Genomic DNA, 27,057 nt, shown 5'->3' on the forward strand with positions numbered 1-27,057 from the left:
AGCGAAAATCTTCCGCGAGATAGATCTCGTGTCTAATCAACCAATTGTAATACAATGTACACAGACTTTCTCTGGAACCTCCGAAAGATGGAACGAATAGTCAATTCAAAACTCTTGCTTTCTATTTGATAAAGGGTTTTGTGTAAAGTTTTTATTTTGAGTATTTCTCCACAAATGACTCGCTAATTGATATCGATGACAGGTATTGAGTTTGTTCTGATGTATTAATTCAGCTAATGGAACTCAAATTTTATAGATATACGTGAGAATTTTTTTTACATGGAATTTTGTTTTATCAGAAAGAACTCAGCTGTACGTATGTTCTCATAAAAGCTCAGAGCATTCAAAAAGAACAATTGTTGAAAGCAAATCTGGCTAATATTGACAATTGAAGTGATAATCATAAAGAATTTCATAAACACAAACATAAGGACAGGTTATTCCAACGGAACACATAAATCCCCTGACCCAATTTTCGCGAAAAGTACAGCACCTCTGATATCAAGGAAGTAAAATAAGTTGTTGCCACAAATTTGCACTAATTCTGAATTGGGATATTTACATGTCATTGACACTTGGATCAAATGTTCTTATTTTGCAACAATTCAACAGGCAACAAGAGTCATGGCATTCTGTGCTTTTTCAATGAGCCAGATGATTATTCTTCAGCTAGATTTTATTTAGTTAATTAATCTTTTGTTTACAGCGTCAGCTGCTGTACTGGACTACCTAAACAAACAGAATCGACCCTACAGTGCCATAGATATTTGTAACAATCTGCATAAGGAATTCGGGAAAACTGTAAGAAACACTTGTTTGAAGTCGACTTCCTATTATTGAAATTTTTATTTCTCACTTTTGAACACTTTAATTTGTTTTCACTTAAGCATGAACTTTTTATTTATAAATTTGAAGATTAAGGTAGATTTTACTGATTTATATTCTGGCAGATTTAAGTGCCAAAGAAGGTTTAGGAAGAACTTACAGATAAGCCCATTTAAGAAAACTTTCTGAATGAGTGAAAACCAAGACTAGACTTTAAGCAGATAGCATCATATTTTGTGTTGTCATATTAATTAAAGTATAATATTTATACCTGGTTGTAGGCTATAGTTAAGGCGTGTGAAAGTCTTGCTGAGTCTGGTCAGATTAAAGAAAAGGCTTATGGCAAACAGAAAGTCTATGTGGCTGACCAGTCACAGTTCCCTGAGGTAAGTCTATGTGGCTTGCCAGTCACAGTTCTCTGAGGTAAGTCTATCATGTGGCTGACCAGTCACATTTCCCTGAGGTAAGTCTATGTGGCTGACCAGTCACAGTTCCCTGAAGTAAGTCTATGTGGCTGACCAGTCACAGTTCCCTGAGGTAAGTCTATGTGGCTTGCCAGTCACAGTTCCCTGAGGTAAGTCTATGTGGCTGACCAGTCACATTTCCCTGAGGTTAGTCTATGTGGCTGACCAGTCACAGTTCCCTGAGGTAAGTCTATGTTACTGACCAGTCACAGTTCCCTGAGGTAAGTGTATGTGGCTGACCAGTCACAGTTCCCTGAGGTAAGTGTATGTGGCTGACCAGTCACAGTTCCATGAGGTAAGTGTATGTGGCTGACCAGTCACAGTTCCCTGAGGTAAGTCTATGTGGCTGACCAGTCACAGTTCCATGAGGTAAGTCTATGTGGCTGACCAGTCACAGTTCCCTGAAGTAAGTCTATGTGGCTGACCAGTCACAGTTCCATGAGGTAAGTCTATGTGGCTGACCAGTCACAGTTCCCTGAAGTAAGTCTATGTGGCTGACCAGTCACAGTTCTCTGAGGTAAGTCTATGTGGCTGACCAGTCATAGTTCCCTGAGGTAAGTCTATGTGGCTGACCAGTCACAGTTCCCTGAGGTAAGTCTATGTGGCTGACCAGTCACAGTTCCCTGAGGTAAGTCTATGTGGCTGACCAGTCACAGTTCCCTGAGGTAAGTCTATGTGGCTGACCAGGTAAAGTTCCCTGAGGTAAGTCTCTGTGGCTGACCAGTCACAGTTCCCTGAGGTAAGTTTATGTGGCTGACCAGTCACAGTTCCATGTGGTAAGTCTATGTGGCTTGCCAGTCACAGTTCCCTGAGTTAAGTCTATGTGGCTGACCAGTCACAGTTCCCTGAGGTAAGTCTATGTGGCTGACAAGTCACAGTTCCCTGAGGTAAGTCTATGTGGCTGACCAGTCACAGTTTCCTGAGGTAAGTCTATGTGGCTGACCAGTCACAGTTCCCTGAGGTAAGTCTATGTGGCTGACCAGATGCAGTTCCCTGAGGTAAGTCTAGACTATGTGGCTGACCAGTCATAGTTCCCTGAGGTAAGTCTATCATGTTGCTGACCAGTCACAGTTCCCTGAAATAAGTCTATGTGGCTGACCAGTCACTGTTCTCGGAGGTAAGTCTATGTGGCGGACCAGTCACAGTTCCCTGAGGTAAGTCTATGTGGCTGACCAGTCACAGTTCCCTGAGGTAAGTCTATGTGGCTGACTAGTCACAGTTCCCTAAGGTAAGTCTATGTGGCTGACCAGTCACAGTTCCCTGAGGTAAGTCTATGTGGCTGACCAGTCACAGTTCCCTGAGGTAAGTCTATGTGGCTGACCAGTCACAGTTCCCTGAGGTAAGTCTATGTGGCTGACCAGTCAAAGTTCCCTGAGGTAAGTCTCTGTGGCTGACCAGTCACAGTTCCCTGAGGTAAGTTTATGTGGCTGACCAGTCACAGTTCCATGTGGTAAGTCTATGTGGCTTGCCAGTCACAGTTCTCTGAGGTAAGTCTATCATGTGGCTGACCAGTCACATTTCCCTGAGGTAAGTCTATGTGGCTGACCAGTCACAGTTCCCTGAAGTAAGTCTATGTGGCTGACCAGTCACAGTTCCCTGAGGTAAGTCTATGTGGCTTGCCAGTCACAGTTCCCTGAGGTAAGTCTATGTGGCTGACCAGTCACATTTCCCTGAGGTTAGTCTATGTGGCTGACCAGTCACAGTTCCCTGAGGTAAGTCTATGTTACTGACCAGTCACAGTTCCCTGAGGTAAGTGTATGTGGCTGACCAGTCACAGTTCCCTGAGGTAAGTGTATGTGGCTGACCAGTCACAGTTCCATGAGGTAAGTGTATGTGGCTGACCAGTCACAGTTCCCTGAGGTAAGTCTATGTGGCTGACCAGTCACAGTTCCATGAGGTAAGTCTATGTGGCTGACCAGTCACAGTTCCCTGAAGTAAGTCTATGTGGCTGACCAGTCACAGTTCCATGAGGTAAGTCTATGTGGCTGACCAGTCACAGTTCCCTGAAGTAAGTCTATGTGGCTGACCAGTCACAGTTCTCTGAGGTAAGTCTATGTGGCTGACCAGTCACAGTTCCCTGAGGTAAGTCTATGTGGCTGACCAGTCACAGTTCCCTGAGGTAAGTCTATGTGGCTGACCAGTCACAGTTCCCTGAGGTAAGTCTATGTGGCTGACCAGTCACAGTTCCCTGAGGTAAGTCTATGTGGCTGACCAGTCAAAGTTCCCTGAGGTAAGTCTCTGTGGCTGACCAGTCACAGTTCCCTGAGGTAAGTTTATGTGGCTGACCAGTCACAGTTCCATGTGGTAAGTCTATGTGGCTTGCCAGTCACAGTTCCCTGAGTTAAGTCTATGTGGCTGACCAGTCACAGTTCCCTGAGGTAAGTCTATGTGGCTGACAAGTCACAGTTCCCTGAGGTAAGTCTATGTGGCTGACCAGTCACAGTTTCCTGAGGTAAGTCTATGTGGCTGACCAGTCACAGTTCCCTGAGGTAAGTCTATGTGGCTGACCAGATGCAGTTCCCTGAGGTAAGTCTAGACTATGTGGCTGACCAGTCATAGTTCCCTGAGGTAAGTCTATCATGTTGCTGACCAGTCACAGTTCCCTGAAATAAGTCTATGTGGCTGACCAGTCACTGTTCTCGGAGGTAAGTCTATGTGGCGGACCAGTCACAGTTCCCTGAGCTAAGTCTATGTGGCTGACCAGTCACAGTTCCCTGAGGTAAGTCTATGTGGCTGACTAGTCACAGTTCCCTGAGGTAAGTCTATGTGGCTGACCAGTCACTGTTCTCGGAGGTAAGTCTATGTGGTGGACCAGTCACAGTTCCCTGAGGTAAGTCTATGTAGCTGACAAGTCACAGATCCCTGAGGTAAGTCTATGTGACTGACCAGTGACAGTTCCCTGAGGTAAAGGTAAGGCTCAGCCATTTTTCTCAGCTTCCGCCCCAAAAGTTGCAAATGGGCAATTTAGTTTGCGAAAGGGGAAAATATATAAAGATTCATCTAAGTTCCTGTGTCAATTTCTTACTCGCAGGTATTTCTGGTTTTATGCCATTATCACTTTGCTTTTAAGTGGGAAAGGTATAAGGGGATACCATTCATATGCCATTGTTTAGGTTGTTTGCTCTTTTTTAAAGCCTATTTGTGCAAATACCATTCTTATCTGCAGCTGTGGTTCTGAAACGTTAATATTGTAGCAAACAAAATTGTAAACAAGTTCAGGTGGGTATATACCCTAATACTGTCCTTGGGCTCAAAGGGTCTATGAAATAATTGTGTGTGCAGGTGGATGATGCTGAAGTCAAGACAATGGACAGCAAGATAGTGGAGCTCACTGGAAAACTGCAGTCCACCTTGGAGGAAGTGAGACAACTAGAATCAGGTAGTGTGTGCATACTAACCAGTAACAGGTTTTTAGCACATCTCACCACAAGGTTATTAAGGCTGACAGTTTTTTATGACAGAAAAAAATACCAAATATTTTACCTGATTTTCCGTTTTGCAAAATATATATTTTAAGGTTTGAATTTGAAATTGTTGCATCTGCTTTACATGTGTGTATCAGGTAAAATGTTGTCACTTACAACCTGTACAACTTCGACATCTGGCTTAGTTGTTAGAGCGCTGAATTATTAATTGAGGATTGCAGATTTGATTCCTGGCCCAGCCACATAATTATGATGATAACTTGTGTGGTGATTCCAACTAAATTATAATTAGAATGAAACCTTCAAATTTTCAAATACTTTAAAATAGCACATAATTTACCAGATTTGTCTGCCTAAATACCATACCTCTGCGCCCTTTTTAGAAGCACCTTTCAAGCTATTCTGCCTACCCTGACATCATCCAAACTAGTTTAATGTTTTGAAGCTAGTTTCTCAAGGTTTTTCTTCAACTTAATTTCTCACGAATAGCTTGAGAGATTTCATTCAAACTTACAAGATTTATTCCCCATATTAATACAACCCCATAGGCCATGTTTGGTCACTCTACTTTGAAATTTGTGAAAATTAAAAAATGTTTTAACCTTAGGAGTTTTCATAAATGATAATAAAATATGTAATTATATACATAAAATAGGCAGGTGAACAATTTATATGTAACCTAGTTTCTCAGGATTGACTTGAGGGATATCATTCAATCTTATTACTTTAATAGCCCCATTAACTCTGTAGACCAAGTTTGTTAACCCTGGTTTGAAATTTTACGTTGTAAAGAGCCTTTTTAAAATTAGACATTTTATTTATGAGATATATAGACAGGTAACAGACAATCAAATTTGGTGTGTAGATATCTTGTACCAAAACATCTTCCTCTTTGGGATTGCATATGGGATGGTTGCGTCAAGGTCACTGTTATTTAAAATAGCCAAAAGGGATTCCATCTAATTTTTCAATAACAAATAGGGTTATTATAATGATACTTCTCATATTTCTCCGTTGTACCCTGACTCCGCTTTGGTTTACACATGACATTGATGGTGTTAATGTCATATTTAGTTAGAAAAAGGTTTCTACTCAATAATTCACCAAAAAATTTAGAAATGGCTAATGAAAAAAGTATATATATCGGATCTGGCACGAGTTGTCATATCATACCATATTCTATTAAACGAGTTCAGGAATTTTGTTAGTAAGCGAGCCTTTGGCGAGCTTACTAACGAATTTCCTGGACGAGTTTAATAAAATATGGTATGATATGACAACGAGTGTCAGATCTTTTTTATCACATGCTTTTAAATGAACAAATTAAATAAATATTTACGCAAACATAATGATAAATCCCGAATGATGCTTACATTTCGTGACTCATTTGACGTTGCAACGTCATTTCAGCAAAATAACAAAATGCGATTGGTCAATAAACGAAAACTAAGCCAATGAAAACGCTTAAAAATGTTGTATTACACATGTGTAATAAAAAAAATATGTAATGGTTGTATTACATGGGAAACAGGGTATAGCATGTGATAAATGTGTAAATGTCATGCTACATGTACTTAAGCTTAAAATGGAAAGCATTGAGGCTGGTTAGTAACTCAAAAACAAATTGACTTATTGGCCTATTCAACTACATACATAGATGCCTTCCATCAAAACTTAATTTGAGATTTCAGACAGGGTCAAGGTCACTTTTTCTATGTACATGTATAGATAAATGGTTTTCACCTAATAAGTAAATAACACATTAAGTTCTTGTATTTGTTTGCGTACATGAATGCCTCACGCTGGTATATCTAGTTCTAACATTGGGTTCAATTAACTATGGGTTGTGTGTAGTCAAGTTCACAGTTTATAGATGCAGAAGAATTGCTTGTACACAATAACTTGAAAATATCGAGAAATTGTTAAGAAACTAACAAGAACAAGTCAAGTGGAATTCTACAGCTCATTTTATTTTTGTGACTGTAGATCTTTCAAGATTTATATTTCTGCAAGAATGCTTTTTTTTTCAGATCTAAAAATGTTCAGTAGCTGCTTGTCAACTGAAGAGGCCAAGATACAGCTACAAGAGACAACAGCCCAGGTACACACGTCTCTGTGAAGTAGTAGTTGAAAGTAGTCCATAAGTCCCTTAACCAGTGAATTCTTACAAGATCATTATCTAGGCTTGTAAACTTTCTTGACATAATCTTTAGGTCATGTTTTATGATTGGCCAGATTGTGTCAGGAAATGTTGAGCTATCATGATTCAATTTATCTATCAGTGGCAAACAGAAATACTTTTAAGAAGAAAAAAAAATACCTTTTTAGCTGTTCTTGTTCTCTTACATCTTTGCCCAACAGTTTTCACTCAGTCTTCAAAATTTGATAGTCCTTTGTGATAATATATCTGCTAATTTCAGTAGCATGCTGAGTAAGTCAAGGTATTGTGTTATTGCATCTGCTCCATACATGTCCACTGCTATTCGTTTAAACTAGGGATGCAAGAGGTTACAAACAAAATTAACCAGTTAACCTTTTGCCATAGCCGATTATTAACCAGTTAATTGAAAACCTAAGTAGTAAAAATGATTAAGTATATGTTAAACATGTCATATTGCTCTTACCTGTACAGTATAGAAATTTGAGATGGCCTGTGTTGAAATTATATCCGTTTCTTAATAAAAATGTATTATAAACAAAAATAAACTTAATATTAAAAAAATAATTATTAAACAAGTGCAACACTATCTAACCGTTCAAACAAATCAAGAAACATACATGTATATGCAGAACATGCACAAAACAAAAGTATTCATTTGGTCAAGAAAATGACTTTGTCCACTAGCTTGTGGCTGATTCGGATGCTAGCCTTGGTAACAAAAGGACATGTTGTCGATAAAACTTGCTCTGATTGCATGGATGTTGATGGCACAGACGAAAGCTTTAAACTGATTTATTTTAGCTTGATTGCATAAAAAATATCAGGCTTATAGAAACACTCTCAAGTCCGTTTCCTGGGTTTAACCTTAGTGTCCTAGGAAGAGATCTAAAGACCACTCCAACAGTGGGGATCAAACCTGTGACCTCCTGGTTGCTATGGAGACACCATATCCATCTCTGTTCTTGATAATATATCTCTAGATTACTTCAACATTGTTCATGATATTTTAAATTAACATTCCTTAAACAAATATTCACCATGCATAGACAGCATATCACCTATAAAGCTAGCTCAAAGGTCAAGGTCACACTTAGATTTCAAAGGTCAAGATCAACATTATACAGTTTTTCTTAGAACAACTTTATTTTTCATCATGCTGTTTTCAAATAACTTACCTCAGACGTTAGTGTGACATTAATTCCCACCATCAGTTGTTATCAAAATGTAGTGTAGTCAAAATAAGTATAAACTGTCATCGATTGACTGATAAATGTTGAACTTGACTAACTCTATTGAAAGGTTGGCTTTCTCAGTAATTTAATACTTACAGAATGCACTTAAAAATCATTTTGCTCTCATGATAAAATCTTTAGGGTTTGAGCTTGTTTTGCTAAAGTGCAAACACTAAAAATAGTGAGGGAACTTGTTTGTTTTGTAGTGTGCCCACTACAAAAAGAAGCTGGCACATCTAAAGGATGGTGGAAATGTGGTCTCACCAGAGGAGAAAGACAAGGTACTGAGGCTGTTGAAGAGGAACGTCATAAGTTGTATCTTGTATTGTGTTTTTAGATAATTTTATGGACCACATTACTCACATTGGGTACAATAAGCAAGTTCCCCACTGTTCATTTATTGAAAAGTAGAACCTAATAATACTAAATGAAATAAATACATGCTTATGTGTTGCAGAGAAATGACAATTTCTGTATTACCTTATTGCCTTATCTGCTCCAACTTGTTTCAAGGCCATTGCTTCAATATCAGGGTGCAGAATCAACAGGGTTTTCAGGGGTTTACACACGGGCTGGACAGAATATAATCACACCATTAAGAAGTTTATTTTTGCAAATATCTCAAGTTATTAAAATACATTTGCAAAAATTATTAGTGCATAAAAGACAGTTTTTCTTGCAGTTTGTGCCGATATCTTAAGGCAGGGTTTTTTTTCCACTTTTTGGGAAGATAGCCCATGGCTTTGGAATTGGAAATTTTATCGGCATTTTCATGAAATTGGGAAAATAAATTCATTAGCCTTTTTTTTTCACACGAAAAGTCCACTGATTAGGGAAATACTAAATTTTACATTACTCTTTATAATCATTCAAATTAAAAGAACAAAATCATATAATACTTTGTTAGGTGTAATTGAATTAAAATTGAGATAAAATACGCATTAGACACTTCTTTCTAAAAAAAAAAATAATAATAATATTTTTTAATTTTATTTTTTTTTAATTGGGATTTTTTTGCCACATTTTGGGGAAAAAGTATACTTTTTGGGATTGGGAACATAGCCGAATTTCGGCTATAAAATCGGGCCAAAAAAAAACTGCTTTAAGGTATATGAATAAATCTTTAAATACGTCTCCATTCGGTGACAAAATTTCATGTTGCGTAAAGCATAACCAAGTAGTACAAATCGAATTTTGAACAAGAACACAGGCTTATTAAGTGAATTAATCCTAATGCATTTCACATTGCCTTTAGCAGCATAAAATCTGTCTTGTATGCACTAGTTGAAATTCTTAAGAAAAAAATGTATTAAAAAAGTAATTTGAAATTAAGCACCACTCACTGTCGTGCTTACATACCTGAAAGTTAAAAGAGGGAACCCAACAATCCTGCACCCTGATATTGGTGCATTGATTTCATAATCCTGTGTGATAGACAATTCATTGAAAAATAAAATAAACATTCAAGTATCAGGAACAGATTAAAACAAAAAGCGTTCTAGTAACCGTGTTTTTAGGGAATCTTTCATGTGGAAATAATTGTGATTAAAAGTTGTGGAACATCTTTCCACAGCAATGTGCAGGAACAGTAGTGTGTTCATGAGTAACCTTGTGTTTCTTCAGGTGTATAAAAATAGGGAAACATATGTTAAGGCATGGAAGAAAAGGAAACGCATGGTAAGCAAGCCGTTACTTTAGTGCATCTGTGTAATTTAAATCTGTACTCAATATAGGAAATGGTTTAAATTCATGGAAACAAATAAAACATGCGCAATATCCTGGTAATTTGTCTGTATTATAAAAATGTACATATCTTTACAAAAATCGTACAGTTTTTACATACATGTATCTTAAGTTTAATAGGATCAAAAGCCTAAGTCCTATTCAGTCAGCCTTGAATCAATTTCCTGGATAGAACCAAAACTTGGTGTTGTTAGAGAATCCATGTCCTTCTGATTGCTAAGCAGAAACCGTATCCCATATGCCACCACACTGTTTGTTGAAGTTGCATGGTTATGGGATGTACAATAAAAAACAGGATTTACAAGCCCAAGTTAGTAAACAAACTATTCAATTACAGAAATGAGAACTATTTAGACTATTGTCCTGAGGTGTATAAGCAACACAATGTTCTGTTATCGGTCCATTTCCCCTGAAAGGTCACAGGGGCCGGTCCGCACATAAGGCAGTCGTGAAGACGCAGCGATACCTGTTAATAAACTCTGACATTCACACACCGTTATCGGTCCTAGATAGTTTTCAAGTTTACCGTATGTCGGTTGTAATAATATACTGCTATGTTTTTTATCCCCCAGACAAACGACATCTTGAATGCCATATTGGAGGGCTACCCAAAACCCAAGAAGCAGTTGTATGTAGGTATCTAATTTGAGCCTCTTCAAGCAAAAATAGTTCTTATGTCATATGTGGATAGTGTTGCTCCAGACCAGTCTACACAATTGTGCATTCTAGGCATGAGCTACCCTGTCCACTAATGAGACCAGATTATCTTTTGTGACTATAGGGGACATGGTAGTTCCGTACTCGAGAACTAGCTAGCTGCTGATGGCAAAACCTATCTTTAATGACGCAGCTCATATAAGTAGGTGACTAAAATAAATGATACCCTATCGGCTGTTTGGCTATGGCATTACATTTGATTGGTTTACTCTCATCTAGGTAGTTGATCTGTGTGAGTGTCTACCCCCCCCCCCCCCCCCCCATCTTTTCATTTTCAGTTGTTCTATTGGTTAGCGTCCCGCATGATAAAAACTTTAAAATATGCATATTAACTTATAGTAAAAATATTTAAATATTAAAAAATAATTAATCTGTTTCAATGTGTACAATTAGTCTTGTGAACATTCTTATAGGCTAAAATATATAATGTTCAGTGTGTCCGTATGCAAAATCAAGTGTCCTAACAGTTAGTACTTAATAAATGTGTGCTCTGTTATTGTTCGTTTCAGGAGGACATTGGAATAGAGACCGATGAAGATTGCAGCGTTAAACCTCCTGACATCTAGACTAACACAATTTTTTAGAATATATTATTTATTTGTTTCAGTTAACAATATGTTACATTTTGCTTTGCGTAAAATACCATTTTGTGAGTTAATTTTAACTAGTAAAAAGGATTTTATTGTTATGGAATGCTGTTGATATAAAATACAGTTTTCGTTTATCTGTGTAAATGTATGAAAGTGTACTTTTATTTAAATATTAAAATTGTTATTGTGATATTATTGTGTACATATGATCATGTCAAGCTATAATAAATTGTGCTAAAAAAACTTACTGAAATCATTATAGCTCCCGTGAACTTCACCTGTGTACATGAAGTATGGTTACTACACGTATTGAATTGAGTGTTCAACATGCAGTCCAACAGAAAGCCTGTAAAGACTCGTGTGTCCAAGTTGACGGGAAAAGGAATTTAAACATCACGCATGCCTTATTCATGGAAAAATGAAGTTATTGTGTGTGTTTTATTTTCCAGTCTTGTCATAAAACAATTGCACGCATTAACATTGACAAATAAATAGGTTAATAAAAAAGTTTTTTTCAATGAACGTTTACCTATACGTGATCAAAAACGTTGGAGGTGTTATAGTTATTTTCTATCTCGAATTAAATATACAATATATGTTTTATAGACTGTCTTCAAAATTCCTCGTCCAATGTATGTCACTGTTAGAAAAAAATTAAGTTAATGAAAGCATGTGTAGAAGAACATTTAGTTGAGGAAAGAATCCATCTACACTATTGTGTGAATTGATGTAAGTTCGTTTTCCAGTGCTATTATGAACCGCAAATGTAAAGCGATCACAAAATTCGTACTGGTAACAAGAAAATGTTCGAAAAAAACAGCTAAATTCGCGCGGGCTCTACCATAGTCACTCATCTAGAGATATTTTATATAATATTTGAACCGTGCTCGGGAAAAAACAGACTTAATTGATGTGTGAAAAGTATCGTCCGTGATCAGCCTGTGGAGTCCGCACAGGCTAGTCAGGGACGACACTTTCCGCTTGGACTGAATTTTTGTCAAGGTGAGACTTAAATCTATTAATAAGTGTCGTCCCTTACTAATCGGTGCGGACCGCTAATCACGTGCAATACGTTACACACATGAATTAAGCCTGGTTTTCCCAGAGCGCGCTTATTTCGTTCCAGTTTATAGACCATTTAAAAACATCCTATGCATTCTAAACATAGATGGTGACGTCACTACGTTATTGTCAGTAAGACCGGTGTGTACACAATGACAACCTATGGCCAATAATTCTGTTCTTAGGTGGTTTGCCAATGATTTTGAAGAAGAAATGTTATCACGCAATCGTGTTCTACTTTTTATTTACCACTTTTAAATAGCCAACTAGATCCCTTTTTGTAGTAGCAACTGCGCTGTTCAAATGAACTTACTGTCGCTGCTCCAAAAGAAGCGAAAATACGCATGTCTGATCCATTTGTCATAACAAAGGCGCAGCGTTATGAAGAACACAGTGTGAAACAACTTCATAATTTATTTCACAATAGCATACTTAACAGAAAGAGACATGAATAATATTGCGTTACCTTGTGTACGGTTATAAATAAAATGTTGTTGTTTTTAATTGAGTATATAGTAAGCATGGCATTTTCGTCCGATAACCATGAAGTACAAAATAAAATTTTAAAATAAAAGTTATTTGTTTATAGCAGCTATATGTAATAGATATACTATACACCGGTAAACAGTTTCGTTTAAACTAGGATACAATTTATAACAGACAAGGTCTCAAAATCATACAGATAATACAGCGTGTATGTAGTGTATTTACGCAATAAAATCAGTAAAGTGAACCTTGAGCATTTAACACGATTCTTCATGTGTGAACCCAATGCATAAAATTTGAGTGAAACAAACAGGCGGCATTTTTTGTTTCAATATAAATAGTTTCAATATACAATTAAGCCCCGGCTGTGGGAAAACCCGGCTTTATGCTTTATGTGCGTAAATTATCGTCTAAGAATAGACGCACAGGCTACTCAGGGTCGACACTTTCCGTATTCATGGAATGTTAGGGCCTTTCACGTTTTGGAAAATTGACAAAATTGACAAAATTGAAAAAAGTTGTTTCAGATTCGCAAATTTATATGCATCTTTTGACAATTTAAAAACCTGAAAATTATAAAGCGTTGCAAAGCGAAACGATTGAATAATTTGGAGAGTTCTGTTGTTGTCGTTATATCTTGTTAAACTACGAGGATTGCCTTTATAAAGTATAAAATACATGTATGAGCACGGATGGTCGAGTGGTCTAAGAGGTAGACTCTTATTCCTGGACTCCAGGGGTCAGTTGTTCGAGCCCTGTTGAGGGTTACTTTTTTTCTTTCTTTTTCTAAATTTACTTCTTGATTTTTTACTAGAGCTTTTTAGATCCAATTATTACATTTACCAATATAAAGCATTTAATGACAAACATCAATACATGCCAAAATCTGTGAAAAGGCCTCTTTAAAGAAATTATCTTATAAACGAAAATCAAGTCTTGACGTTAATGCCGGTTTTAACAAATCGCGCCCCAAATTGTTTGACTGACAACAGTTTTATGTTATCTTCGATACCCACGGTACATATTTATTCGTTGTCACACCATTACATCAAGATTGATTGAATTATGGCGTATTTGAGTGAACGCGGGTTACGGCGATGACTTGGGTAAATTCGAGTAATTGCACCCTTATTCCTTATTGCAGTTCAATAAATATAAAAAATACTAATCCCTAATTTTAAAACACGAAATGAACTTTTATAAAATCAACACACAATACATCAGCGTCTGTAGGCGGTCATAGGACGCCGGAAGTCCTCTCGCTCGAGTCCCCGGTTGTGTTTTCGTACTTCCGTTACCAAATCGGCGTAGCTCGTCTTTCCAACAGCTTTCAGACTCGACACTAGGAAGTCGGCCATTGTTGCGCGCGCATACCTGCCATGTGAAAAGGCGATTCTGGTCACATTTTCAGCACATATAGAAATATAAACCAGTAAAGATTAACTGGCGTTTTCACAAGAAGTATCTAGTAAAATGATCGATTATAGGGTGATCACATACACATATATACGTGTAATTGCTACCGGACATAAACTTATAGTTAAACTGATTGTTTAAAAAAAATCGAAAAAAATATTAAATTACAAAGCTTAACATTGTTAAGTAAGAAAACACAAAAAGAAGGTGATGTTCGTTTTTGTAGTTGCACGTATACATGTAATTGTCGTTTTTTGTTAGTTAGCACTGCATATCAGTAATAGAACATAGCTCCGAAATGTTGACCAAAGGAAATCCATAAAATTCCTTAAGTCTCGACAATGTCGTGTTTTATGTCTTTCATAAAATAATTTTAAACACGTAAATGTTACTAAAAATATTTATGTTGTTTGTTTTTTGTATAAAGCATAAAACATCATATTTATAATGGAAAATGCGCTCTCAAATTTTCATTTAGTACAAGTTAAACTGGTACCCTATGACCTACCGGCTGCGATAACAGTTTTATCAAAATATCATAACCAATATGTGGCAGTTCTACCTGCCCCTCCACTTGCAAAGGATCTGGAAATTGGCGGCGACTCGGTCCCTTTGTGCCGCCTCCCGGATCTGACGTAAGTGGTCGGTTTTGACACCCAGTTGACGGCCCAGCTGCTGGGCTTCCTCGAACGTGAGCTCGCGGGCAAGCGACATCAGACTCTCCATCTTGAGGATCTGAACCGCGGCTGAAGCAGAGATCAGCGGGAACATTTGAGCCGCGTTCCGGGAAATCAGGGCTTAATGCATGTGCATTTAGTGTCATCCGAGATTAGCCTGTGCAGTCCACACAGGTCAATCAGGGACGACACTTTCCGCTAATGCAGACTTGTTCGGTAAAAGGAGTTTCTTCTTCACAAAAATCCAGTTAATGTAGAAAGTGTCGTCACAGATTAGCATGTCCACAGGTTACACACATGCATTAAACTATGTATTCACATAACAGCGGGATTTTTAGATCTCGGGTAGCGATAAAACCAGTGTCCAATAAAACAAATTCGATGCCTACTGAAATTGCATCATTTATTCTAAAACAAAGAAAACGAAGTTCATTCAAATGAAAACTAATGTGTTGATAATACATTATTTTAATTAAATTTATACTCGAGAGCGCTAAGTACGAATATATATAAATAATATATCCTTAACTATTACCTTGGTACAAACGCATTTTATTAAATAGTTACAGTTAATTATTTAAAAAATCCTAGGAATTAAAACTAACCATTTGACTGATTTCGATAAGGTTTAAGTATTTTGGTTAATAAGATGACCAACGGAAACGATTCTGCAACTTAAGCCCAATTAATGCAATCTCGATACGCTCATGACGTTTGTTCGATATAAACAATGTATTTATTGTTCGCAGTGCGAACCGGTAGACACCCACCATCTTCCTGTTCCTTCTCCTTTCCGATCGCTTGTGGCCCCATGTTCAAGCCGGACCGGGCCGTGATAGCATCTGTAACAATAAATAGAAGTTGCTAATTAGCTAATTTAGGTTCACTCTTACTACTTACGACGAATTGCAGTACTTAAAAAATCAATTAGTTGAAAATGACATGTGAATTTTCGCTGTCGGTTGCCGCATTCTACGAATAAAAGAATACGTCGATTAATGTATTCTCTATTCCTAAGAGTAATGTGTTCAACAGGGGACAGACAAACTGACCAGTGGGCAGCTCGGACAGGTCCCTGGTCATCAATGCCACGGAGTGGATACTATTAGGGATCCCGGCCAGTTGGTAAAATATCATGGCATCTGGGAGCTTCTCCGGGTCGCGCTTCACCTCGGTTGCTATAGAAACGCTGTTGTCGCAGCCCTGAAACACGAATTACGTATTTACGAACTTTCGAACTATTATCTCTTCACTATATGTCTTAGAAACATTTCCTTTCATAAAACCACAATTATTCAAACAAAACAAACAACTAAACACGTTATATTCCTTCCAGTACATCATGTTTACAGTTTTGTACCATGATACAATTTGGTAAGAAAACAAAGAGTAGTACTTAATTTTACAAGACCTCTTATATAACATTGGATTTCATAAGGTAAACGGTGGTATGTCGCTAAAGGCTAAGAGGATACGGGTCGCTGAGCCGCAGTGTATATGGTGTCACTCTAGCGATAAGCAGGTCTCGGGTTCGATCCCCATTCAGGCAATGTTTCCAGTATCTTCGTATAAGACACAGAGTATCGGCTCTTTCCAGAAAATAGATTCGATATTGTGTCAATAAGGCTTTCGATGCAATCGAGATAAAATAGATTTCAATTTAACAAATCAGAATTAGTTCAGTCAATATTAAAATACTAACAAGACTATTGCCAAGCAATATATGTCCCCTACCGGCTTCACCATTGTCAGATAGTTTTGATTTTTTTATTTGTTGCCATAGCAACCAGAAATTCTAACGTAGGAACAAAATGAAATGACGTACATAATGTCCATATTGCCATTTATCCATGTTTTAAGTTTCATGAAAAAATATGAAGAATTTTTAAAGTTATCGCAGGATCCAGAAAACCACCATTTTCAGCAGTATTTTTAGTCTATTTGTTGCCATAGCAGCCATATTTTTTGACGTAGGAACAAAATGAAATAACATGCATAATGTCCATATTGCCATCTATCAATTTTTCAAGTTTCATGAAAAAATATGAATAACTTTTTAAGTTATCGCAGGATCCAGAAAAGTGTGACGGACTCAAAGACTGATGGACTGACTGACTAGCACAAACCATAAGTCCCCTCCGGTTAAACCGGTAGGGGACAATAATGCTTTATATTAAAATCACCTGCAGGAAGCAGATCGTCTGCTGCTGCTCTGACATCACTTCCGTTACTCTCATCTGCCCATCTATCTGTACCCGGATGCAGTCGCCCCTCTGTAGAAGGATCTCACGTGACCGACTCTTCCGGACCTCTATCAGACCTGGAGAAGAAATGTACTTCGGAATAACAAATATAAACTTGGAAGAAAGTACCGCGGTATCAAATTATACACTATAGTACATATCGTTTCTAAACGTTGTAACACATTGACGCCGCGAGCGGGCCGTTATTCGCGATCGCTCGGCTTCAACTGAAAATAATGGCGTCAAAATTGAGTCTGAGCCAACGATGATCAATGAAATAAGCCACAAATCAAGGAAAGAATAGACCGATTATAGACGTCCGGCCCAGCTCTGTCTTTTTTATTGTCTTAATACATACCATAGGGGTTGTTTAATTCGACTATGCTTGTTTGCATTGTTTGTACATTATAACAACGCATAACCATGAAAACTTTCATGTGTAGACGAGAACGTTTTTATTTGTCCTCTACACCCGGTGCAACCTCCGCGCAGAGATTTGACTGGAACCAGCATAGCTGGACAAATCCCTGCCTTCATAACCAGCGCATTGATGAAAGCCTAGCCACTCGATACAATAATTTTACCGTTGTTATTTTTATTTTATTTTAATTTAGAGTTTTTTTTATTATGAACCTAAACTTATACACTACTTTCAAAATATAAATTAAAATGATACTACGTTTCATACTATAATGAATCTATATATATGAATCTGGTAGGATTTACTTGTGATGGCAGAGATTGTATGTGACAGCATGGAACGACCACTCTGCGTGGAGTTTGCACTCGGTGGGGATTTTTAATATAACTTTTTCCATATCCGTTCGTCCTTTAAACCCTATGTCAGTGGGATATTTGTTTCACGCGTAACTCAAAAAGCATTGGTGCTTTGTGATGCAACTTACATATGTATCAGCTTGTATTTTGGTTCATGTTTTGAAAACATAATCGGAGTTTTTGACCGAATTAGCAAAACAATCACATTTTAAACCTGTGTTGCGCGAAACTTTAAGTATTGCAGCTAGAGTGATCTAACTTAACAAAACAGCATGTTGACTTGCGCAGCTTTTGGTTCTGTTTGTTTTTCAAAACAGCCTTTATGCCTTTTAGAGGGAGAAAGACACTTATATCGCGTCAAAAAGTCAAAAAATATCGTTACTGTAGTGAAGTCTATTCACAAACATTTAATTATCACGCGAATTTGTGGAGCGTCCAATTTGCATGGACATTTTTATATCAATGAAGTTTTCAGACAATGTGGGGCATCCGTGTCATACGAAACAAAATGCTCATCTGTAATTGTTGGCCAATATTCTTCAGTGGATTATACACGCCTTTATGTATATGACAACACAGACAGTAACTATGAAAAGGCACCAAACTGACATAACTGACATACACTTACATAGCACCCAGGCGGCTACGGACAGACATTCAAAGCCTTCAATACACAATCATTGTTAGTTATTTTAGTTTATTGCCAATACAAAATCTGCGCTACAAGCGGCTCTTCTCTGTTCGGCCCGCGTTTCGGCGCTCAGTTTTTTTTCGACTTACCCTCGGCTCTTCTCTGTTCCACTTGCGCGTCGGCGTTCATTTTTTCGACTATTTCCACGAGGAAGATCTGCGCCTCCTTGACCCGAGAGATGTCGTCTATGTAGGTGACGATATTGCACGGCGTCCGCTTCCGGTATCCGACCAGGAACTCCCTCTTGATCGTCTCTCTCATGTTCAAGAACACCCGGCGGATTCTCAATATTGCAACGCTGTAATGTAATCATGATTCCATTTTTGATTTTCTACCATAGATTCGGCGGACAAGTATTGCACAATGCCGCGTCATGCGAAAAGGGGCTAGATTAAATCTACACCACCTTTCGCATCCGAAAGGTCTGGTCACGAGCTATCATGACCGTTGTTAAGTCACGCCACGTGTCTTAGTTTTTAACAGACAGGGTAGCTTCAGGCTGATTAGAACTAACAGGGCTGCATAAGAAATGAAACCCATTTTCGCATGACACGGGTCATATGCAGATCAAATAATACGTAACACCACGATAGCTACGTACCACCAGAATCCTTTGATGTCCACGGAATACACGCCATTCCTGCCGGTTGTGTTTATTGCTAACTGCCGTCTATCGAGTACCTAAAAAAAACACGCGTCATGCGGTTATTGTAAGTCAAATGTTTTTTTCTGAGTCTGATCGAGCCATAGGGTCAAAATCTAATCAAATATTTCTTACAATAGTTAAACAACTAGGAGCTGTTCTAACAGCAGTCACTGTTGGAATCATAATACTCATGTAACAAGCATACCCAAGCGATGTCGAATGTATATTAACGATATAAATTGGCCAAATATGAGTACATAAAATGCGAACCCTTAAGTCTTAAGAATGTCATATTATATGGCCTGTCGCTGTCATATTATATGACCAGTCGCATTAAACTTCAATGTTATTATTTTATAAGACCTGCTTGATTTAAGAATCGCGAAGTCTGGTCATGAGCTACGCTGTCCGTTATAAAGTAACGCAATGTTTCGTTGTCACTTTTGCAAACTAAACATAGTAGTCCACAACAAGACTGCACGGGTTAGCATGCTTGGCTGGAGCTTATTTGCTTGCCGCATATGGCATAAGACCCATTTTCGCAAGTATCTGACCATTTTTATTCAGTCACTTTATTCATTCTCTTGGTATAATGCATGCGTCTTTATAAATTACAGTGAAAAACTAAGACAGGACCAACAGTTCATGCATATTCATTGCCCTCAACTCAAATATCCATAAGCTCATATACTGTAACTCACTTGCGTTGTTTTTGAGTCGTATCTCACTACTACCAGTTCCGTGTCAGTGAAATTGTGTTCGTCGTCCAACGGAAGCTCTACCGTAACCGGCTTGCGCATCGTGACCTCACCGCTCAGTGACGTCAGACTTAACGCCACCGACGCGTCTATAACGCCGACAGTGTTCACTCCGTGACTTTGCCAATCGAAATTCGTAATCTGAAGTTAGTCAACAGTGGCATTCATTCTGCAAGCAATATTAATTCTTTAGTGGAATTGTATTTTGTTTTTCTACGTTTCACAACATGAGTCGTTCTCTAGCCAAGTTTCATATTGCGAGCACGACGAAATGCATACGTACTTACGTTTCACACAATTTTGTGGGAAATACTTAAAGCTGAAAACAGAGGCAAATCTTTGCACTCTTATTGGGCGGCAAAACTGTATACACTGCATACCTTGATTTCTGGTCTACTTTTCAAATGATTTAATTAAATTCGCATATTAACGTCCGCTCCTTAAATAACCGCTAATAAGCATAAGTTTCAGACTTATGATGTTTGTTAACCCATTTATGCCTAGCGTCTAGAAAAAAGGACTTGGCAAACAGCGTAGATCCAGATGAGACGCCGCATGATGCGGCGTATCATCTGGACCTGCTCTGTTTGCTTAAAGGAATTTCTGTAAGAAATATTCTAAATAAAGAAATAAATATACTAGACATCCCTAATTTTGGAAATAAATTGGTCCAATTTAGAAGGATGGGGGAGTCCACTAGGCGTAAATGGGTTAATTTAGACTGACTTAAAATAGTGCTACTCGCTGATACTGAAAGGATCAGAATTACGTAAATATTTATGTTGCTGTTTGGTAATAGGCTATGAATGGATTCTATGAGGTTAAACGTTTTTTTGGTTTGTCTACAAACCTTGATGCCTAATTCAACGTCTTTGTAAAAACAATCTTTCGGCACTATGACCTCTACTTTTCCGTTTGCCGGACTGACGTAGGAAACGCCCTGTGACGTCACCAGAAGACAATCAGGTTTGTTATATGTCATCGCAGTGAAGGCATCGCAATTCCTCGTGCTAAACCAGACGAACGACTGGTCATCTACTGTCACCTTATTAAACAAAACACAAAGTTTCTCCCATAAGTCAGAAATAATACCTCAATACCTTACACAATCAAACTGGAACACAAAAACATAATTATGAGAAACAATTTAAAATTCGATGCAAGATGTTTTTCATCGAACTTCACGTAATGCACGCATACAACAACGTGTTTAAAGAAAAAAGTTAACGAACAAACAAACACAAGAATATAACACCTAAGCGGTAGAAATACATACAATTTCCGGGTTTGCAGTTTCCGTCCACTTTCCGTCCGACCGGACCCACAAGTGAAAACCCAAAGTCGATGACGACGGAAGCAATGGGAATTGTATAATAACGTCTTCAGGGACGTTAAGTGACGTAGGACCTGTTGTGACGGCAGAAAAATATACGATGTTCTTGAGACTTCACAAACAAATCAGAAAAACACAGGGCAGAGATCGGACATGAGGTTGATTACTCAATTGACCGCTCAAATACACATTGTGAAATATGTGATACACGTGAAATATTTTCTTAGGCATCAATATGTTTACATACTTGTAATACACATATTGACTAGTTTTTCTATCACAAATATCACTTGCATGCAAAGTAACATCCAACGCGTGCTTAGCTTTATTACATAACAGAGCTGTTCGTGTAAATTGTGTGTGACATTCTATATCGCATATGATAATGCTTGTCATATTCGCCTAAATTCACGATGTATTCAGGTTTTTCCAAGTACAGTACATTTTATTCCCTACCTTAATTGTTCTACATACTAAGCAGAATGTCGCATATAATACTTATATTGAAGCGGCAATTAAAAGAAGTCAATACTAGCGGGCCGAATAATCTTTCCAATACATGTCATTATTCCTTAAAATCGTTAGCATGATTTGATATTTAATACATGCGTAAGACTTTCTAAAAATTGCTAATAATATTTATGAATTAGGCTTCAATGTACAACTGTAAAATGTGTTCGCATATTTATCAGGTACAATTTGAGACCATGTTTCGCCATGCCTACCTATGCTGAATACGTCCGCCTGTAGGCTATGGTCTTCCGTGATCGGGAGACTTTTCAGCACTTCCTGTCGCTCCACAATCGTGCATGCGTCAACTCGGAGCTGCTGGATGTGGCGGTACATGGGGATCGGGTAGCGGAGCTCCACTGGCGCGCGCCCCCGAACTACTGGTAACCTGGGCGACGGGACGGGAAACATTAGGGAAACAGTTTGTAAACTCGTTCATTGTTCATTATAATAAACATACATGTATATATTGTTAGTCTTAACTGAGCACACTGTGCTTATGTGAGCTTTTATAATGTCAGTTTGTTTGTTGTGTTTATTGATGTGTGTACGTTTTTGTGATTTACACAAATTAGTATGAAAGATTCTGTATGATGCGAGTTTTGGTGCTAAATCATAGGAACAGGTAAGTTTGCCTTTGTTAACAAGTGTTGCTACATCCACTTAATGACTACCTACTATACAATTAAATATTAATCTAAACATCAAACTGCAAACAAAACATATTCTTATCTTTTGATTGCTTTATAAGTGAGTCACTAAATATTAAAACATTCGTTGTTGTTGTTTTTAGCTGCTTACAACGGAAACTAGTGCGCTTGAGATGATATTCATTTACAAGCGTGAATAAAATACTTTACCTCAACTAGAAATCACGACAAGGTGTTTTTTCTCTCGCAGCACTGCCAACGATTGCATTTAGTTACATGTCTAGTAACAAGCCACAACTCCATCAAAGTTTCATTACATTTCCCATGAACCTTACTCCTGTGAATGTCATCATACCTTTGCTCTGACGTTTAACAACTCTCATCAATGTTGTGTTACGTTTGCCCTGATTTCTAACAAATCCCGTCAACGTGTTATTACCTTTGCTTCTCTCTTGCCCCTGTGTTGTACCTATCGAACAGCGTCCCAAGTTTCTGAATGGTCTCTATGTGACCCTCCTTGACCACCGCTTTCTTCTCATTTGTCTCGTCATCCTTGCTGTGAAAATATGGAGAACAAATAAAGATCTTACTTTCAATTGCATCGGAGGAGATTGCCTTTTTGAACACGACTCGATAACAATGGTTGCGGAATGTTCGATGTTCAAAATTAAATAATATGAAAGGTCAAATAGCGATGTTATTTCAACAGATTCTACGTGATTCATACATGTATTTGTTTTAGTGTGTGTCCTTTTGATGGTTTGATCCGGTGGCAAGCAATTTATTGTTAACCTAAAATGCGTTGATCGTACTAAAATGAAATCAAATTAACAGTCGTTTTTTAAACCCTGAGTCTGTTATTACGGTTGTGATTTGCAATGTTTAAGTGGATGGTTTATGCATGTTCTTTACATCAATAAATATTTATAGCAATACTACTTTTCTAACTTACCTGTATAAAAAACTTGCAATAAAAGTAATGTATTTGTAGTGGGTGGAATAAATAGAAAAGATACAAAAGATATAACCAAGCCATATAAGTCAAAACTGCAAATTCGCCCAGATATAGGGAAAAAGCAAACTGCAATATTAGAACAGTGACGGATCAAGACAAAGCCAGTTTCAGTATCAATATATCATTAAAATGGTGATGTTGTTTTTCTGAATTGATTTGCATACCGTGTTATTTGTTATGTTCTGAAACATATAAATCAGATTTTACTTTTCATAAATTAATCAGCTTGACTGCATTTAGTGCGATTAATTTATGTCGTAATGCTATTAATAAAACTTTCAACAACACAAAATTAACAAAGAAATAATTCATTACTAAAACTAAGCTAACCGCGCTCTGAGAAGACCGGATCTCATGCTTGTGCGTTGAGTGTAGCCCCCTATAAGCCATTACGGTCCCCAGGGGCTAATAAGGGACGGCACTTTTCGCTTGTTTTAATTATTCGTTTAAAGGAAGTTTCTTATTAAGGTGCGGCCTGCACATGCTAATATGTGACGATATTCACCAGCACAAAGCCCGGTTTTCTCAGAGTCCGGCTCAAGTATAAAGTCATGGTATAAGTTAAGCCAGTAGGATTAGTAGAATTGGTTTGCCTGTGTTGATATTGAGTGGAAATTGCAAAACAATTTTTATGAGTTCAAGAAATCAAAGAAAAGTTGTTTTTGTAAATATATAGCAAATAAATATATCCTATATAAAATAATATATAATCCCCTCTATTATAGCAAAACTATTTCTTACTAAAAAGCTGAATTAAAGGGCACGCTAAACGTCCGTCACTAAAATATATAATAAGGACTACAACGCTGTTACCACGTGACTATGCGTAAACGCTAAACAAATTACCCATAAAAGCCACTTGTGCATCGTTATTTTTATGTCCCCCAGTCTATACTGTTGGTTTGTTTGTTGGTTTGTTTGCGTCAAACTTTAACATTCGCCATAAATTTTGCAATATTGAAGATAGCAACTTGATATTTGGTATGCATGTGTATCTCATGGAGCTATTTGTATCTTGGTATCTTTGTATGTGCCGATATCCCTCTGACACCGATTGACAGCCGTTTAAAGGGACTTGTTCACTGATTGGTAAAGGACGATTTTCAAAATAGTTGTCAAAAAACAATGCATACATTATGTTAAAACAAGAAAAATAACAATCCTGGCTAAACAAAATCTTAGACATATATATCATTACTTGACCATAATCATTCGAAAACAATTTTTAAAAAACGTAAGTTTCCGTTTAAAAAAAAAACAGAAATCTGTGAAAAGGACCCTTTAAAAAGTTCACCTTAACGAACTTATAGTGGCTGTATTATATCAAAGAGCTTTATTATTTGTTTATGGTCATTCATTATAAAACGTCATGATCACGTGATAGCAGCAGGTCAACTACATAAAGTTTATATCTAATTCTTCATCATTTGTTTTGTGTTGGGTTTATTAACACTTTGATATCCTTGGCTACAAGTCCGATATAATACCTTTGTTCTTGAATCTGTACTTTTGCACCATTCTTTTTGCTGTGTCGGAAATGCAATAGTTAATAGTAAATATAATCATTGCATATGACGTGTTTTATTTTAGTTATAAAATTCTAATATACTTTGTTGATATTAAATCATGTATATGTTTCTTATGTTTAATATACGGCATTCAACATTGTCAGTTCCGTGATATTGATGTGCAACTATTTTATATTCATTAGATTATTTTTCATAATATCAAAATTATAAAAGTATTAAATTAATTGATTAAACGAAATTGCACCTGTAAAGGTAAACCTTTGTAATTGTACCAAATTCGTATAGCCCTTATATGTACAACATGACAAACTATCTTTGATAGTGAGCGGGCAAATGTTAACTCTTTCAGTGCTGGAACCGAATTTTAAAGGCCTTTGCAAACAGTTTGGATCCAGATGAGACGCCACAGAACGTGGCGTCTCATCAGGATCCAAACTGTTTGCTATTCTGATAGTATTCTTTGAAAAAAATCGAAGAAAATGCTAATTTTAGAAATTCAGCAGACGACATTTTAGCAGACGACAAATATCCCAGCATGCAAAGGGTTAAACATCATTGCCAAGATGGCGCTAAATATCTTAACGGTGTAATGGGGACATGGTCAGTTTCTAACATCGGGGCATGATTTGAACAATCTTTGCAGAGGATAAGTATATGATATCCCATGCCATATATTAAAGATGTCATCATTGTAGTAATATTAATGTTTTATAGTAATTTGCTTACGAAAAATAAATAGTGTGGCGTGTCAAGTTTTTGACCCCAGAGACATGATTTCGAACAAGTTTTATACAGAAAATTATTCTAATGTTGAATACCAACTATCCAGGCTGTAGGAATTGGGGTTTCAGAGAAGAATATTGTTTAATCAGTTCATATAGAAGTCAATATATATCAGTTTACATTTGAAACATGACCAGTTTTTACACCAGTGTAATGTTTTTAACAATCAATGTATATTACCAATATGCTATGTTACAAAAATTGAAAAACTTACTTTTGTGGATTCAGGGAATACATTTTTAATGTTTGCAATGCAAGTCTATATAAATCATGTAACCGCTTGAGCATGGCAAGTTTTTACCCAATTGACATGATATGAACAAATTTAGTAGACGACCACTTTACGATGCTACCATTGCCGTTTCAGGGAAGAGTATTCAACCCATTTATGCCTAAGCGTCTAGAAAAAAAAAGGCATTGGCAAACAGCGTGGACCCAGATGAGACGCCGCATGATGCGGCGTCTCATCAGGGTCTGTGCAGTTTGCATTACGGAATTTATGTAAGAAATATTCTTAATATAAAAATAAATATACTAGACATCCCTAATTTTGGAAATAAATTGATCCAATTTAGAAAGATGGGAGAGTCCACTAGGCATAAATGGGTTAAAGACGAGATGTTATTTGAATACAACAAAAACGGAATTAGAACAACGGATGAACAACAAATAACGCACGACGTAGAAAAGACGATCCCAAAAGCTAACGATGTGCAACCTAAAAAGTTTCTTGCATGTTTAACGGCACCGAATTGTAGCTACGACAACGCACCTGCCCTGCTTGCTTTGTTGTATAGGTATAACTGGTGGTGTGCTCGGCTTCTGGTCGACTCTGTAAGGGGTTGACACACGCGGATAAAGTAAAAATGAATTATAGTTATTTAAACTAATATCATAGAGATTGAACGATGTTCGATACAATAATATACGATGCAAAAGAATCGTGTAAGGCGTAATTTTTTTCATAAATAATGAATTAATCAACAACATATAATAAATTTTGCATTCTTAAAAATACGTAAATGTCTATCGTTTAGAGCGCTTTACATACTCAACCACATTTGGTACGAAACATAGTAAAAAAGGGTGGATATACAACAAATTCTCGCAATAATGGCATAATATGTAAACAAGAAATGGGTCAATTCTACACATTATTGTATTAAAATCCTTATAAAAGATTTCATATTTGTATAGCCCATTTGCATTGTCTGTTTAACAAAGTATACGTCTAACGAAGAAAGTGAACTACTAGTAATAGAACAATACCATTGATTCCTTTTGATTTTGTGGACGGAAAAACATACAGCCATTGAACAATTGC

At 37.2% G+C, this 27,057-nt stretch overlaps 2 protein-coding genes across 6 annotated transcripts in view; one reads left to right on the forward strand and one right to left on the reverse strand.

Annotated features, from left to right (window-relative positions):
- The window catches only part of LOC127856599 (homologous-pairing protein 2 homolog), a 20,321-nt gene extending 8,559 nt beyond the window's left edge, over positions 1-11,762 (forward strand). For 2 of the 3 annotated variants that reach the window (XM_052392903.1, XM_052392902.1), the window contains exons 2-9: positions 707-801; positions 1,107-1,211; positions 4,572-4,668; positions 6,745-6,815; positions 8,314-8,388; positions 9,731-9,784; positions 10,423-10,482; positions 11,077-11,762. In XM_052392903.1, the coding sequence (XP_052248863.1) occupies positions 707-801; positions 1,107-1,211; positions 4,572-4,668; positions 6,745-6,815; positions 8,314-8,388; positions 9,731-9,784; positions 10,423-10,482; positions 11,077-11,133 (614 nt within the window). In that variant the 3' untranslated portion in view covers positions 11,134-11,762. The remainder of the gene's footprint in view (positions 1-706; positions 802-1,106; positions 1,212-4,571; positions 4,669-6,744; positions 6,816-8,313; positions 8,389-9,730; positions 9,785-10,422; positions 10,483-11,076) is intronic. The other variant, XM_052392904.1, reaches the window with a different exon arrangement.
- Positions 11,763-12,615: 853 nt separating this feature from the next.
- Positions 12,616-27,057, reverse strand: part of LOC127856596 (uncharacterized) — a 31,063-nt gene continuing 16,621 nt past the window's right edge. For 2 of the 3 annotated variants that reach the window (XM_052392896.1, XM_052392894.1), the window contains 14 exons: positions 26,506-26,565; positions 24,909-24,947; positions 22,846-22,962; positions 21,972-22,144; positions 21,190-21,320; positions 20,764-20,958; positions 19,857-20,054; positions 19,111-19,190; positions 18,599-18,807; positions 16,982-17,118; positions 15,851-16,001; positions 15,569-15,640; positions 14,684-14,867; positions 12,616-14,079 (listed from right to left, as the gene is read on the reverse strand). In XM_052392896.1, coding sequence (XP_052248856.1) covers positions 13,926-14,079; positions 14,684-14,867; positions 15,569-15,640; positions 15,851-16,001; positions 16,982-17,118; positions 18,599-18,807; positions 19,111-19,190; positions 19,857-20,054; positions 20,764-20,958; positions 21,190-21,320; positions 21,972-22,144; positions 22,846-22,962; positions 24,909-24,947; positions 26,506-26,565 — 1,900 coding nt within the window. In that variant the 3' untranslated portion in view covers positions 12,616-13,925. The remainder of the gene's footprint in view (positions 14,080-14,683; positions 14,868-15,568; positions 15,641-15,850; positions 16,002-16,981; positions 17,119-18,598; positions 18,808-19,110; positions 19,191-19,856; positions 20,055-20,763; positions 20,959-21,189; positions 21,321-21,971; positions 22,145-22,845; positions 22,963-24,908; positions 24,948-26,505; positions 26,566-27,057) is intronic. The other variant, XM_052392895.1, reaches the window with a different exon arrangement.

Source organism: Dreissena polymorpha, chromosome 13 (assembly GCF_020536995.1).
Source record: "Dreissena polymorpha isolate Duluth1 chromosome 13, UMN_Dpol_1.0, whole genome shotgun sequence".
NCBI classification, from domain to species: domain Eukaryota; kingdom Metazoa; phylum Mollusca; class Bivalvia; order Myida; family Dreissenidae; genus Dreissena; species Dreissena polymorpha.